At 43.7% G+C, this 13,875-nt stretch overlaps 1 protein-coding gene across 4 annotated transcripts in view; it reads right to left on the bottom strand.

The window, feature by feature from the left end:
* Positions 1–13,875, bottom strand: part of sema6a (sema domain, transmembrane domain (TM), and cytoplasmic domain, (semaphorin) 6A) — a 109,076-nt gene that overhangs the window by 62,725 nt on the left and 32,476 nt on the right. For all 4 annotated transcript variants that reach the window (XM_030060396.1, XM_030060395.1, XM_030060397.1 and 1 more), the window contains one exon: positions 718–889. In XM_030060396.1, the coding sequence (XP_029916256.1) occupies positions 718–817 (100 nt within the window). In that variant the 5' untranslated portion in view covers positions 818–889. The remainder of the gene's footprint in view (positions 1–717; positions 890–13,875) is intronic.

The raw sequence follows: 13,875 nt of genomic DNA, 5'->3' as shown, positions 1-13,875 counted from the left end.
TAAGTGGCTTTGGATGAAAGCAGCTGCTTTGAATAAACAGTCTGATAGCAGAGCAGGTCCATGTGAGGTTGGCTGGCTACTGTTTCAAGCCTTATGGCCAGGAGATGCAGCGTTATGCCCAGAGAGAGTAGGATGGAGGCGGGACGGAGCGAGGAACAGAGCGGGAGAGAGGGGGAACAATGAGCATATCTTTTTTAGCCTGCCACAGTATTTACACTATCGCACACAGCATTAGGAGCCTAACAGAAAAATAGCGGATTATCCTTTGATGTAGGGTGGGCTCAGTTTCAAATGCTGCTTTAAGTCCTCCATTTTAGTGTGTGTAGAGGGCCTATCCTTGGGCGCCAAATTACACTCCATGCCATCAAAATGTATTCAGCAGGGGGAGGACGAAATGGAGTGGAGGGCGAGGGGAAGCAAGGGTTGAGGGGAATGTAGAAGAGCAAGAGGATAGAGAGAGAGAGAGAAGCAGAGAAGGGGATTTGTGAGGGGATGAAAGGTGGAAGACAAAGAAGGGAGAGACAGAGGGGTGCAGGCAGAAAGTGAGGGAGGACTTGTGATGAGAGGCAGGCAGGGGGGACGAGAAAAAGGAGGAGAGGAGAGGAAAGGAAAGGGAGAAGGGAAGGAGGTGTGAAGTAAAGGAAGAGCCAAGGAGGTGATGGCTGGAAAGTGCAGAAAGAAAGAAAGACAGAAAGACAGAGAGAGAGAGATACTCACAGTTGCCATGTGAAATACTAATCGGCTCTGTGTCTTCGGGGAAGCCCGCCCCGGCTATTTGCAGTAGCGTGAAGTAGAGTAACAAGGCCTCTGACCTCATGGTCGCACCAACGCTGCTGCTGCTGCTGCTGCTGCTGCTGCTACTGCTGGTCCTCTATGGATTTACCTCAGCCTGCAGAATGAGAGACAGAGGAGGAAGACAAGAGAGGAGGGGCAAGAGATGGAGAGAGGGAAAGAGAAGGTGGGAGGAGGAAAAAAAGAGGGGGGAAAAATGAAAGTTCGTCAAACCAAATCCACCTGACTGCCTCCTCAATTACTTTCCCACTTCACACAAAGAATGCAGATACTGGAGGCAGTGGAGGGGGGCAGAAAAAAGAAAGGAGTTAGACAAACAAATTCAAGTCCACCTGAATTAGCTGTTTGTGCATTTTGCACGGGCCGTTGCAATCTGTCAGAGATATTTTTATATATGCATTTTCGATGACTCAAGTGAGCCGCGTCGCAAGCGAAACAGAATTAATTGGATTAGGGTGGTAATATGCGTCATAGATCGATGTCAGGCAGAGAAGATCTCTTTCCTGCTCCTGTTTCTCTCCCTCTCTCTCTCTATTTCTCTCTCCCTCTCTATCTCCCTCACTCTCTCTCTCACTCTCTCTCTCTCTCTGTGACAGGGTCTTAGTGAAGTGGGAGAGCTCTTGTTGAGATTAGCCCGCTGTAGAGTATCAGCACTACCTGGAGCTGGAGAGGGATGGCGTACCTCATTTCCCACTTGTCAGTCTCCTAAGAGTGTACCAATCCTGCAACCAAAGTCCTACTTTTTACATCTTTTCTAAATGTATCACTACTGCATTGTCTGCCCACATCCAAGGGGAACTATTTGGGAAATCCCAGCAGTGCCAAAACACTTCAGAAGTCATTTTGGGTCCAAAAAAAAAAAAAAAAAAAAAAAAAAAAAAAAAAAAAAAACATCTATAAGAGAAATGAATGGGGTTTTCCTAATTGCTTCAAAAACGTTTTGACATTTGTTTTGTATATGAAAAGAGACCGATTTTCATACGTCTTCATCCCTCCTCTTAATGCTTTTGTTGAGATGGGCCAAAGAAATAATTCAAGTCATAAATTTATCAGGCAAAGCTGGTCACAGAACAGCCAGTTACATGTTTAATGTGGCCTACAGTTTTAGCTCTTTGTTAACAAAATGGCTATTTTGGTTGGAAAGCGGCAGCAGAATTCAGCGGCGTCCGGTCTCATTTAAGACAGAAACGTGCAGGTGAAAACGTCCAAGTTTTTAAACGCCAGCTTAAATCACAGACTGTACCGGGGATGATTATATGAAAACCATGACTATTTTCCCCATAGAGAAAATGTGTTGAATCCAGAATTTCATATTTTGGGGAAAGGTTTGTGTTCAGCGATCTGTCAGGCTTGGGAGGCCTGCGCAGGATAATATCTGGGTGTGGGGCTCCTACGGCAGCCCGTGAACACTGCAGAGGTAAATCGGTGCATCGCTGTGCCTACTGAATACTCCATATTGCCACAGTAATGGTTTAAGAGCCACCTGGAGGCTTGCACTTTCTTCTCTTTCCTCTTCATTTCCTTTCTCATCGTACTTGCAGTCTACCTTAAATGCCAGCTGTTGACTACAGACTCCCTATTCTCACTCAATAAGAGCAATGCCTTGCGGCTGTGGGATAGTTCCTGAAAAAAAAAGGAAGCCGGTGGTTTTAACCTGTTTTTTTTTTCCCTTCATTATTTTACCTTTATGTGTTGGTATAAACTTTATCACCAACAGGATAGCACATTGTCAATTCTTGCACCACATCATTATTGTGGTTTTAATTAATCTACACTTCATACCGTCACATTTCCACATGTCCTCTAAAAATATACATAAAATCTGCCGACAGACGGTTGGGTGCATTTAGCACAGATGCCCCCAATAATGCTGATCTGATGTCTTCATTCCACCTACCATAGCAACTGCGCTTTTCCCCTGCAGTTTGTGGCAACAAATTACACCCATAAATCACCCCAGACAATTATTGCGTCTGTAATCTAATCAGGAATAAAGCATTTAATTTACATAGATGACTTTTTTTTTTTTTTTTTTTCAGCTTTCAGCTTTCAGACGTTGCCAGGTAGATAAGGTATGGGATGCTTTAAGGATGAGGAATTGAATAAAATGGTCAATTTCATTTGCTCCAGTATGATAAAAGTTGTTTATCCCAAGCTGTATTTTCATTCACTATTGTATGACCAAGGGGAAGCAAAGAGGGGGAGGAAGGATGGAGAATGAGGGAGAGAGAGAGAGAGGGAATCGGTTCCTTTCCCCTTTATCACTTTCTCTCTTTCACTCTCTCTCTCCCTCTCTTTTTCTCTCTCTCTCTCTCTCTCTGCCTCTCTCTTCTCCATGCTCCTGTGAATCTCATTCAGGAGAGGAATGAAAACACTATTCATTGGGAGAATCACGTTAACACTGAGGAGAATACCAATACTAAAGCCTGGATACGACCTTGATCTCACAAGCTCCTCCATTCTCCTCCCTCCTCTCTCGCTCCTCTTTGGCCTCCCCTCGCCTCCTTGGCTAATTCTCCTCATACTTTTTACCCTATTGTACATTTAATAAAGCGATTTTTCTTCACTTTCACCCTTTTTCCATCCGGCAGAAGGTTTACTGAGCTACACTTGCGTGACACTCTCTCACTTTGTCCTAACCTTTGCATGAATTCATCCCTCGTTGTTTTCTTTTTTTTTTTTACAGTAGAGTAAATCTCTGCGGGGACTGAAATGTGTTTATGTCCTGAACCTTGACCCGGAAGTCATCCGGTAACTGATTGATCAATGAGCAGCAAGTGGCATGAGGAGGAGAGGACGGCCCAGAGGGAGCTGAGCGGACGCTGAATGACAAATGGAGGTTATGCAGAGGGAGACAACAAGATGGGAACCAACTCAATACTAAAGCTTGATTAATGGGAATGTTTCTGTAATTCTATTTCTGCATAGACCTGGATTTTATTATGTTAGATTCTGATGCAACACAGGAAGCGCAAACTACAACAGCCGCGTTCTGTGAATGTAGATGCCGTAGATTGTTGTCGCTGTTGTTGTTGTTGTTGTTCGGCGATTAAATGAATTTCAGCAAACTAATTCTGCTCCAGACATTCATCCTGAGCGGGACGCATGCTGCGAAGTGGTGGCAGCTGAAGGCGAGACGCATCTTCCATCTACGTCAGTGGGACGTAACAGAATGCTAAAAAGTGTTAGCCAAACCATCTCACACTGCCCCCTGTAATACACAAAATAAATTGAGCACAAAATAACTTAAGTGAAACCCTAAGCCTTCAAATGGCCCTTTCATTACCAGCTGCCACACATGAGTAACAGGAGGGAGGGAAACGCACTCTGTCTTTACCGAATTACACTCTTTGTGGAAGAGCAAATTGCTTCCTTGTGTGTGTGTGTGTCTGTGTGTGTCTCAAATCCCAATCTAAAATGCTACTTTTGAACAGCACTAGACTTCTGTATAAATACATACAGACACACGCAGTCACAAGCAAAGCACACACACACACACACACACACACAGCACGTCTGACAGGAATTACTGATTAAACACGTGCGCAGACTTCTGTAATAAATTATCTACTACCAAAAACCACAGCCGTGCAGGTGGAAGTGTATGGATTTCCTCTCTCGTAGAAGTTCTCCTTGAAAAATAACCAAAGAGAAGACGTAAAGCGTAAGAGTATAGTGCTGAGCGTCCTGCTCTGCCTTTTAATAGATAATAACATTTTGAGAGCCTTAGTTGCTTTTCCCTTCCTACCTCCCACATTCTCAGTGATGAAGTATGTGGTTGTGTGTGTGGGTCCCCTTGTGTGTGTGACTGTGTGTGTGTGTGAGAGAGAGAGAGACTGTGTGTGTAAGCAGAGGGGAGAGTTAATCAAGCTGGATGCTGGCAGGAAGCCACCGGCAGGTAATAAAAACACAAGGACCCCCCAGAATGCTTCTGCATAGCCACCATCTTATGAATAGCTACGCACGCACATGCACACACACACACACACACTCAAACACACACACACACCACTCACCTCTCTCTAACCATCATACTATATCCCCCCACCCCACCTTTGGCCCAACCTTTCCTCCACCACAACACACACTCACACACACAACACAAATGCACACCACTAAAAGTATAAGTGGGCAACTAGAAGTACACATGCACACACACATAAACATACATCCCCAAATTGAGCAGCCCCGCGGGGTTGGCAGCCCCAAACTGCATTAGCTTTAACAATAAACACATTATCACGCCTAATGATGTTATCGCTGCTGTTGCATCAACATGTTAGCTATGGGTGCACGGAGCTGAGACGTACACAATAACACACATTCATTACGGCGACAAGGTCAGGGGCGGTTCACGTGGGGAAAGGAAGGAAACGTTACCCGACATTTAACTCAAACAGTGTGGATGCAGTGAACTGTACTTTAACATCACAAAACACGGATTGAAGCGCACAGGCAGGCAGATATTCAACAGAGAGAGAGAGAGAGAGAGAGAGAGAGAGAGGGAAAGATGGAGAATCTTCCACCTCACTCGCGCACACACAAACACACACACACATACACACACACACACACAGACAGACAGCTAATGGTAGGGAGTTCCTAGCCATTCATCTCCTGAAGCCCCCACTGTGCTATCCATCAGACTGTGCAATGAAGTGAGAGACTGCCATTTAATTACATCATAGCAGACCTGTTGATGATAGAGTTTACAGGAGTGCCGAAGCCACCGATGTGTGTGTGTGTGTGTGTGTGTGTGTGTGTGTGTGTGTGTGTGTGTATGTCTGGTTGTGTGTGCACTTGAGAGTAGGTTGTTATTCTTCATCATTATGCCTCTTTGTCACCAGGTGCTTTGCCAAAAGATGCCGAAGCTGCTTACTGCACTTAAGGTTGTTAGAACTTGAATTAAAAACAACAGAAAGAGATTTCAGAGGCGTCTGAGCAGCAGCCGGGCAATTCCAACGTCTTCAGGAGTTTCATGGAAGCCATGGAAGGTCGATGGGGCAAAAACTGTCCTGCATAATACTTGTCAACACAGCTATTTATTACGCCTTATCATGCTAAAAACAAAAAATACATGTTGAAGTGGCACTTTGCCCGTGTCATCGCGCCTTCAAGCACTTCAGCCAGTGATGTTCCTTGTACATTATTTGCATGTTATTATAATATATTTGCATGCTATATATAAGCCCCATAAATGACAACATAACAGCGCTAATATAACATAACATAACAGCTCTTCACCACGCTCAAAAATACATGTAGGTGTTTATGATGCTGTACCATGTGATCAACTCTACATAAAGAAATCACAACATAAGGAACATAATTGGCTTAAGTGTTAGAGGACATGATGACACAGGTGAAAGTGTCACTTCAATGTGTATTTTTTAAACCATTTTAAAGGGCATTTTTGCTAAAGTTTTACTTGGGCTTCATTTTTCTGCACTTTCTAACCATCGTGACTGGATGTGACCAAAGTGAAAATAAATGCGTCATTTTAGAGTGCTGACAAGCCGTAGTTTATCTACTCCGTAGTCTGCAATGTATTTGTATAGTGCAAGACGTCAAATTAATCCCTAGATCTCCATAAATATAACCTGCTAAAATATCCAGCACTGACGACAATAGAGCGGCTAATAAATTCAGGTACTCTGCACGACGCTTTTTGCTCCATCAGCCTTCCAAAAGAACCTCACGTCTGGGAGAGAGCAGACACAGACCTTACACATGGGTGTGAACACACACCACACACACACACACACACACACACACACACACCAACAGACTGGATACTAGACTGCACTAACACTAAAAACGGATGCTTTTACAACTCGACCACACATATGCTACATCGCTAAACCAAGAGCCTTGTAAAGACCACCATCCGTAGTAACACCTGTTCAAAGGCACGCTGGGAATGAGCGGGAGGAGAGTGGCTGGAGGAAATAGGGTTTGGAGAGGTGTGAGAGCAGGTGAGCGAGGAACAGACCCAAACAGAAGAAATGAGTCGGAGGCAACAAGCAGCGGATGAGAGACAGCGAGGTGAGAATAATACAGTGATCTAGCATATGGGGATAGAAAATGGAAGAAATCCAACCACCTACGGCTCCCATACGGGGCGGATACCCTGGCAGGTGTTTACACTTGTCAGCCCCGGCCTGATAAATCAGACAGAAAAGACAGGAGGAGCTGTCTGCTTGAACCCAGGCGGGGGGAGAGAGAGAGAGAGGGAGGGAGGGCCTTGCCTGTCTCTCTGAGAACAGGAGCCAAACCAGCATCCAGTATAAACACACCGATGCAGGCGCACACACACTGTCAATATGCGCATGCGTGCACACACTCACACCGATGCATGTGCCCTCCCCAAAACATACGAAATGAAATAGTCCTTGAGCTATCAAGAGGCACAATGGTGTTTTCTTTTTCCTCCCCCGTTTTTCGGCCCTCTGATGTTGCCTCCAGCTGAATATCTGCATGGAGGTAATCCATCATGGTTTGATTATTAAAAGACAACGAAATGGACATGAATGAGGCACCCCGTCGCTGTAAGGTCTTTATTGGAACAGAGGCCTAAATGCTAGAACGTCTCCCTTTAAAGAGGTGACGGATTGAGTCTGGAAGCGAGCCAAAGACGACTCAAAAAGAAGAGCAAGGGAGGGAGAGAGAGAGAGAGAGAGAGAGAGGGAGAGAGAGAGAGAGAGAGAGGGAGAGCTGGCAACTAGGAACAACAGCAACACAACAAAGACATTCACTGATGGAAGATAAGCTGCTATCTTTATAACTCTGCCTCTGTGATCTAAAAGCCATTAAGCCTGGACATGCTTCTGTGCTTCTTAATCACTAAAAACAATTATCTGTTGCAAAGCAATGGATATCCTTTTCAGAGTGTATTGAGGACACTCTTTAAAACTATGTATCATTGATCTATAAATAATAAAAAAATAAATAAATAAAGAAGCGTGATAAGAATTTAAAGAGGAGGCGAGCTGAAGAGAGTAGGGGAAAATAAGGAAAGGAAAGGAAAGGAAAGGAAAGGAGCAACAGGGAGAAGGAAGGAAGGTTAATGGGCGTTCTCTGCATGAGTATGATCCAAAGTAAACTGACATCACACCAACACTGCCAGTAGCCGAACACAACAGAGGATAGAGATGAGAGGAGATAAGTACCTACAACTACGTTGCTTTTTAAAGTAGGTCAAGAACAAGTTTGATTGCTGGGAGTAAGATGTGTTCCTGAAATTATTCTTAATTATAACTCCACTTATATTTAGTTAGATTTGCCTCCAAAATTGCCAGAAATAAAAATCTGTTTTCCAAATGTGGGTCATCTTTTTTTTTTTTTCAATCTGTGCAACTCAACTGAATTATGAATATTTTTGAATATGATCGTGTACTCTTTTTTTTTTTTATCTTCCACCTCGTCCTCTTGTCACTCCGGCTCTCTCACCCTCTTTGTTTCTCTCTCTTTCTTGCACTTTGTCTGTCGTGCCCACATAGACATGCCTCCCGCCCTCCTCGCTACCTCTCGACGCCTTAATAAAAACATTTATTACAGTACCCCCATCCTTCGTGCCTGCTCCCTTGTCACCTCTGCTCTCTTCATCCTCCTAATTCTCTCTTCGCTTCTCTTCATCTCGCCAAGCAGAGCAGCGTTGAAGAAAAAGGAGAAATGCGGTGCAGGCTGCTTTGCCTTGCTTTGTCTGGAAAACCCATTTATGAAGCTCAAACCAAGCCCCCCACTCCTGTGACACACATTCATCGGCACACACACATGCACACAAACACAAACAAAGAGCTCAAACATACATCGCACATCACACACTCCCAACTGGTGCTTAAGAGATTGACCTCAAAAAAAGAATGAGGTTACATATTTAAATATCAGAACCTTTTCCAGGCCTGTCAATCATCGCTGGGGATGATACAAGCAGGGCAACTTAATCAATCTGGAAGCAGCTGATACTGAGCTGTGTGGGCAAAGCAGAGAAAATTGCTGCTGATAAGGAAAGGCTTGATATCACATGGCCTTCTCTCTCTCTCTTTTAATCCAATTATCTATTTGGTCTGATGCTACTCGGCCTGCCTTTCTGACTGTCTGAAAATCACCCTGGTTATCCGTTTACCATTCATACGCCTTGTACCAGGGGGCCCGTAGTTTTGTTGATTCATACAGACATCGAAATAGGGTCGGCGTGTTGGAAATGAAGAGACTGATACACTGTAGAGAATGGTTTGTCAGTTTCAATGAAGATCACCTCGCACCCTGGCGAATGTCGAGTTTGACCATGCAGGCACGAGCGAGGAATTGGTCAAAAGAGCATGAGATGGAAACTACAGAGACTCGATGAGACTCAGTGTTTTTCCTGAGGTGCGGCAGGGAGGAAACAGCGGTAAAAATGGCAGAATGTCACTGAGCTAAATGCCACATTAACTCCGTAGAGAGAGAGAGATGCCGGGATGACTGAGGCACAGAGCCCTGTGGAGCAGCGATAGGGGTGTTGAAACTGTCACACAGCATAATGCGCATTTTACTTGGAAACTCACTTCACCAAGGGCCGACTGCAGGGTGCCTTCGGGCTACGCTATGCCACGCCACGCTATGCTAAGTCATGATACAGACCTGAGTCTTTGAGCCTGTGAGGCTGGTGAGTCAAGTATCGCTTTAAATTAGGCTGCTCGGGGTTGAAAATGTATGACATTGCATCTGGAGTTGCATGTCCGATACAAGGTGAACTAAATGGATACGTAGGCTTATACCCAAGATCAGATTTAAAGCAAAGAGTTAAGCAGGGCTTCTCCAAGCTTTCATCCTCAGTAAACATCAGCTAAGCCATCAGAGGGAGAGGGGCATAACAGAAAAATCCATTTCTGGGAGTATCTGGTTAAGCATTTCCAAATCCAAAATGTATGAGACTTAAAATGAGTTTTTAATGTAATTTCGTGGAGGGGGGGAAAAAAACTGGTTCACGGACAGGAATAAGACAGCTTGATAGACTTATAGCAATTCATGCGCAAGTTCTTTGAGGCACAGCATAAATTAGTTTGGGTATTTAGGGGAGGCTGGGAGAAGTAGCTGAGGGACAGTGTGCTCTTGGGGTAGTTTTCCCACAGTTAGATAAACAAGGATGAGAAATCAATAAAACAATAGCTGTAATTCTGGCCAAGAGCTGGATACTTACAAACCCTTTTCCTAGACAGGCTCAGGCTGTAAATGAGAAAAGTCTCAAAGTCAATACGGAGTACCAACTCACTAAGTGGTTTTACTATGGATATAAAATGCACAAGGAGATCTAGGGGAGGGAAAATTTGGAATTTTTATTCTTATCGTGCCTGGACCCTGATTAAATAGCATAAATTTAGAGACAATATTGAATGTAGGAATAAAACTATAAAAATCTGCGCTGTTGTCTTCAACCTTAGACATGAACTTTGTTCTGTCTATAAAGTGGGAAGGAGGCAGAGAGACCTTGGTGATAAAACAGCCACAGTGTACAAGTATCATATCCTTCACCTTGTGCTGCAGTGCAGGATGGTGGCACACTTGTCAGAATATCCAGCAGAACACTGTTCCACTCTCAAAGCCTTCAAAAAACTCAGACTATATTTACAAGTCGGAGTTTCTGCATGCGCTGCGACATCCAACTTGTGCAGTTGTTTTCTTTTTTCTTGCTTTCTTTCTTTCTTTTTTTTTTGCTCCTTTCCTTGCAACTAAACTGGAAAACCAGACACCGGGTATAAGCCGGCAGCCTGCAGGGACTGAGTAAGAGGTGTGATGGTTTGCTGTTGTTGTACCCATCTGGTGCGGTTTTCACATCTCGCAGCCTCCTGCCTCTCCATAATAGGTGTGCTTCAGAGTTCTACAAGGTGCGATATCATCTTTATCTGTGTTTCATTTTGTCCCTAATGCCATCTCATTTCTCTCCCTCTCGCTCACTTTTTAACAAGCTCTGCACCATGCTGAACTGTATCAATTTTTAACGGTAGACCGAATGTGCATTTTCAATATCTGCACCGTGAGCTCTCTATTCCAACATACAGCAGGTCTGTTTGAGGAAAAAAAGCAAAGACGGCGTATTACCAGAAAAACACCGGCAGACGCACGTTATTAATAGTTAAGTTGTTCATCTGACCAAAGCTGGACGAGAAACCCTTCAAAAAACATGTTTACCACAGAGAGACACGCAATAGATGCATTGTATATTAGTTCATCTTAGCTTTGGTCATAAATTCTGTGATTCGCAGGACGCAGCAGTTTGATTCTCTGAAATCATTTCGTCCCTGTTAGTGGCATATTCATTTGATGCAGGTTCCATTATGCTAAGTGATTGAGTCTGTGTCCTCGCTGATAACTGGCTAGCTGGCCTTCCGTTCCGCAGCAACGGGCCTATCAGATCTGACTGAGCATGATGCTAATCTCTATTAAGGTAATGGGCTGGCCATGGGTCAGGAGAGAGGAGAACACACCGCTAGCTGCAGGGACCGTCTCCCTCTTTCACACACTTGCACAGTCTCTCTCGCTCTCATTATCTCTCTCTTGCACACACACACCAGCGCATCCCTTTGACTATGTGGTTGTTTCTTGCTCTTTCTCATACACTCGCTTATACAAACCCTCTTTTACGCCCCTCGCCTCACCCCAGCCCTTCAACTAAACACCAAATATATCTTCAGAATAGAAGAAAAACTCAACCCGCAACCTCTCTCCCTCTCCATTTCCCCCAGTATGACAGGAAAGAGATATTTATAATGGAAGCTAAACACAATTACATTCTGTGTTAGCCTGTTATATTGTGATATTGATAACAGAGTATCTTGTTTGCTGTTAGTGCATCATATCCAATAGCATTATGAATCATCTAAGATAAACCAGGACATTCAATCTCGCGGCTACACAAGGCCACAATGACTGAATGACAACACATTATACAACAGTAACTCTTGTATTGCCGATGTCGAATGAACCTGTCTCTATGTTGTTATCTTCACACACCATATTGTGGGAGAGATGCAGCTCGCATTCAGCTGTAAACTAATGAACAAGATGACAGTGCTCAGGCGCACAGATCATTGAGAAGTCTGTCTAAACGGGGAGCTCAACAAAATATGTCTTCTGTTATGAAAAGGAAATATACTGTACAGTCCAATACAGCGTAATGCAAATGGGATAAATATAAGCAGTCTAAAAAAGAGCGGTAATTGTCTTTATGTCATTACCGTTATGTGCAGGGAACAGACTTGTGTAGTACAAGAAGTACTAAACAACGCTGTAATGCTATCATGAGAATGACGCAGTTAAGCCTTTTGTGAGCTTGTGCTGACTGTGTGTGGGTTCAGCTGTTAATGTTACACTACATGACAAAAGATGGGGAGAGAAAAATGAAAGGACAGAGGAGAGAGAACAAAGGATAATCTTGAGAGAAAAACACAGAGAAAAAGAGAAGATACGGTGGAGTAAAGCTCTGCTACTTACTAGGATGTAATCCTTTGGAAAAGCAATGCCGCTGCCTATAAACTAAACCTGATTAGGGCCAAGCCAATCAGCACACTTAGACAACTTCGATATACTGACAGTGCTGCAGCCTTGCACGGCCGAGCTACCTCTCAAATCAGCAGAAACACTGGTGGGCAACCTGAGGACAGCTAAGACTGTTATTGGAAAAATATTCTTTGTCTGATTCAAATCCTTGCTTGTAAGGATTTTTTTGTACTATTGCCTGAAGTAAACCTGTTTCTCCGTAACCTCTGTCTCCCTAACAGTAGATAAATGTTGGGTTCATCTCTGGCATGAGCGATTTAATGTCACCCAATTTTTATGCTGTAAAAATAGCAATGTCTATCCACTGTTTTCTAATCCCAAAAGCTTTCAAACTAGTGACAGTAAGTATGCTGTGACCCGTGTTAATGGTTGAGTCATGTGCCAAGAACGGCCATAAATAAAACTGTCGCCAGGTAAGCTACCTATTAACCGTAAGAGCTACTGCTGGACTTGAAAATGTAGGCTAATTGACCATTAACAATCAGCTATGAGCCACCAAACATAATCCCTTTATGTTTGTACGTGCATGAGGCTGGATTATTGGTTAACCTTGGTTAACTTACGACTTGTTTATGGCTGAATAGTACTCAGGGTCCTGTCTGAGCTCATTTGACGATAATTAGGGTTGTGCCAACACGTTATAAATAGAATGCGCTTTTTTGTGTCAAATGAGTAAATAAAAACTGAGTGCATTAGCATGGCAGGCAGTGAAGCATAACCAACACCGTACATCAGGCTTATGTAATGAGCTGCATGAAACTGATGCGACAAGAGGTGTATTCATTATAATGAGACCACAAAATCGATAGAGAGACACCAGTTCTGCAGGTACAGAAGTGCAGCCGTGTAAAAGACCTCCCCAGGGTGTCAGTGGCTAAAGTTTAAAAATTATATATCATCAGCGTGGGAGGGAGGGAAAAAAAGTTCTCCTGGTGTTTGTCCAGTTGTAGCTCTACTGTAAGTGATGTAATGGTACTGCAAGTGCCCATAGCACTTAAAGTGCATGCTTGGTTGGCTGGTCTGCCTGAACTACACATGCTAATTGTGAATGTAACAATGTGTGACAACTAAAAATGCATGCAGTTGTCTAAAGGGCGGTCACTTGAAAATGCACACACTCGTACGCAGAGTACACACACGCACTCGACTGGAGACACCTTTGGGGTTCCTGCCGCAGGTTTAATATGAAGACAAATTTGATGATGAAACAAACAACAGAGGGAGAGAGAGAGAGAGAGAGAGAGAGAGAGAGAGAGAGGGATCAGTGGTCACAATGTGCCAGTGGTATGAGTCTAACCTTGAAGTCTGGTTTACAACTGTTTTAACTGGGAGACACGTCATCTCGCCTCATATGCACGGTAATTATGTTGTAATTGCAGTGTACTGTTACAATGAGTGCTGGTTGTAAATCTGAGACTTAAAAATAACTTACTAACCGGTAGCAAATACTATGCAGGCAGGCATCCAAGTATTTCCTAATTGTTAAATATATGTTAGAAGTTAATGGACGTTTTTGGACAATTTATTTCCAGTGTCATGCTGGAA

The sequence above is a fragment of the Myripristis murdjan genome, chromosome 9, assembly GCF_902150065.1.
Source record: "Myripristis murdjan chromosome 9, fMyrMur1.1, whole genome shotgun sequence".
In the NCBI taxonomy this organism is placed as follows: Eukaryota; Metazoa; Chordata; class Actinopteri; order Holocentriformes; family Holocentridae; genus Myripristis; species Myripristis murdjan.
The sequence above is the reverse complement of the archived record's forward strand: the minus strand, read 5'-3'. Positions and strand labels throughout refer to the sequence as shown.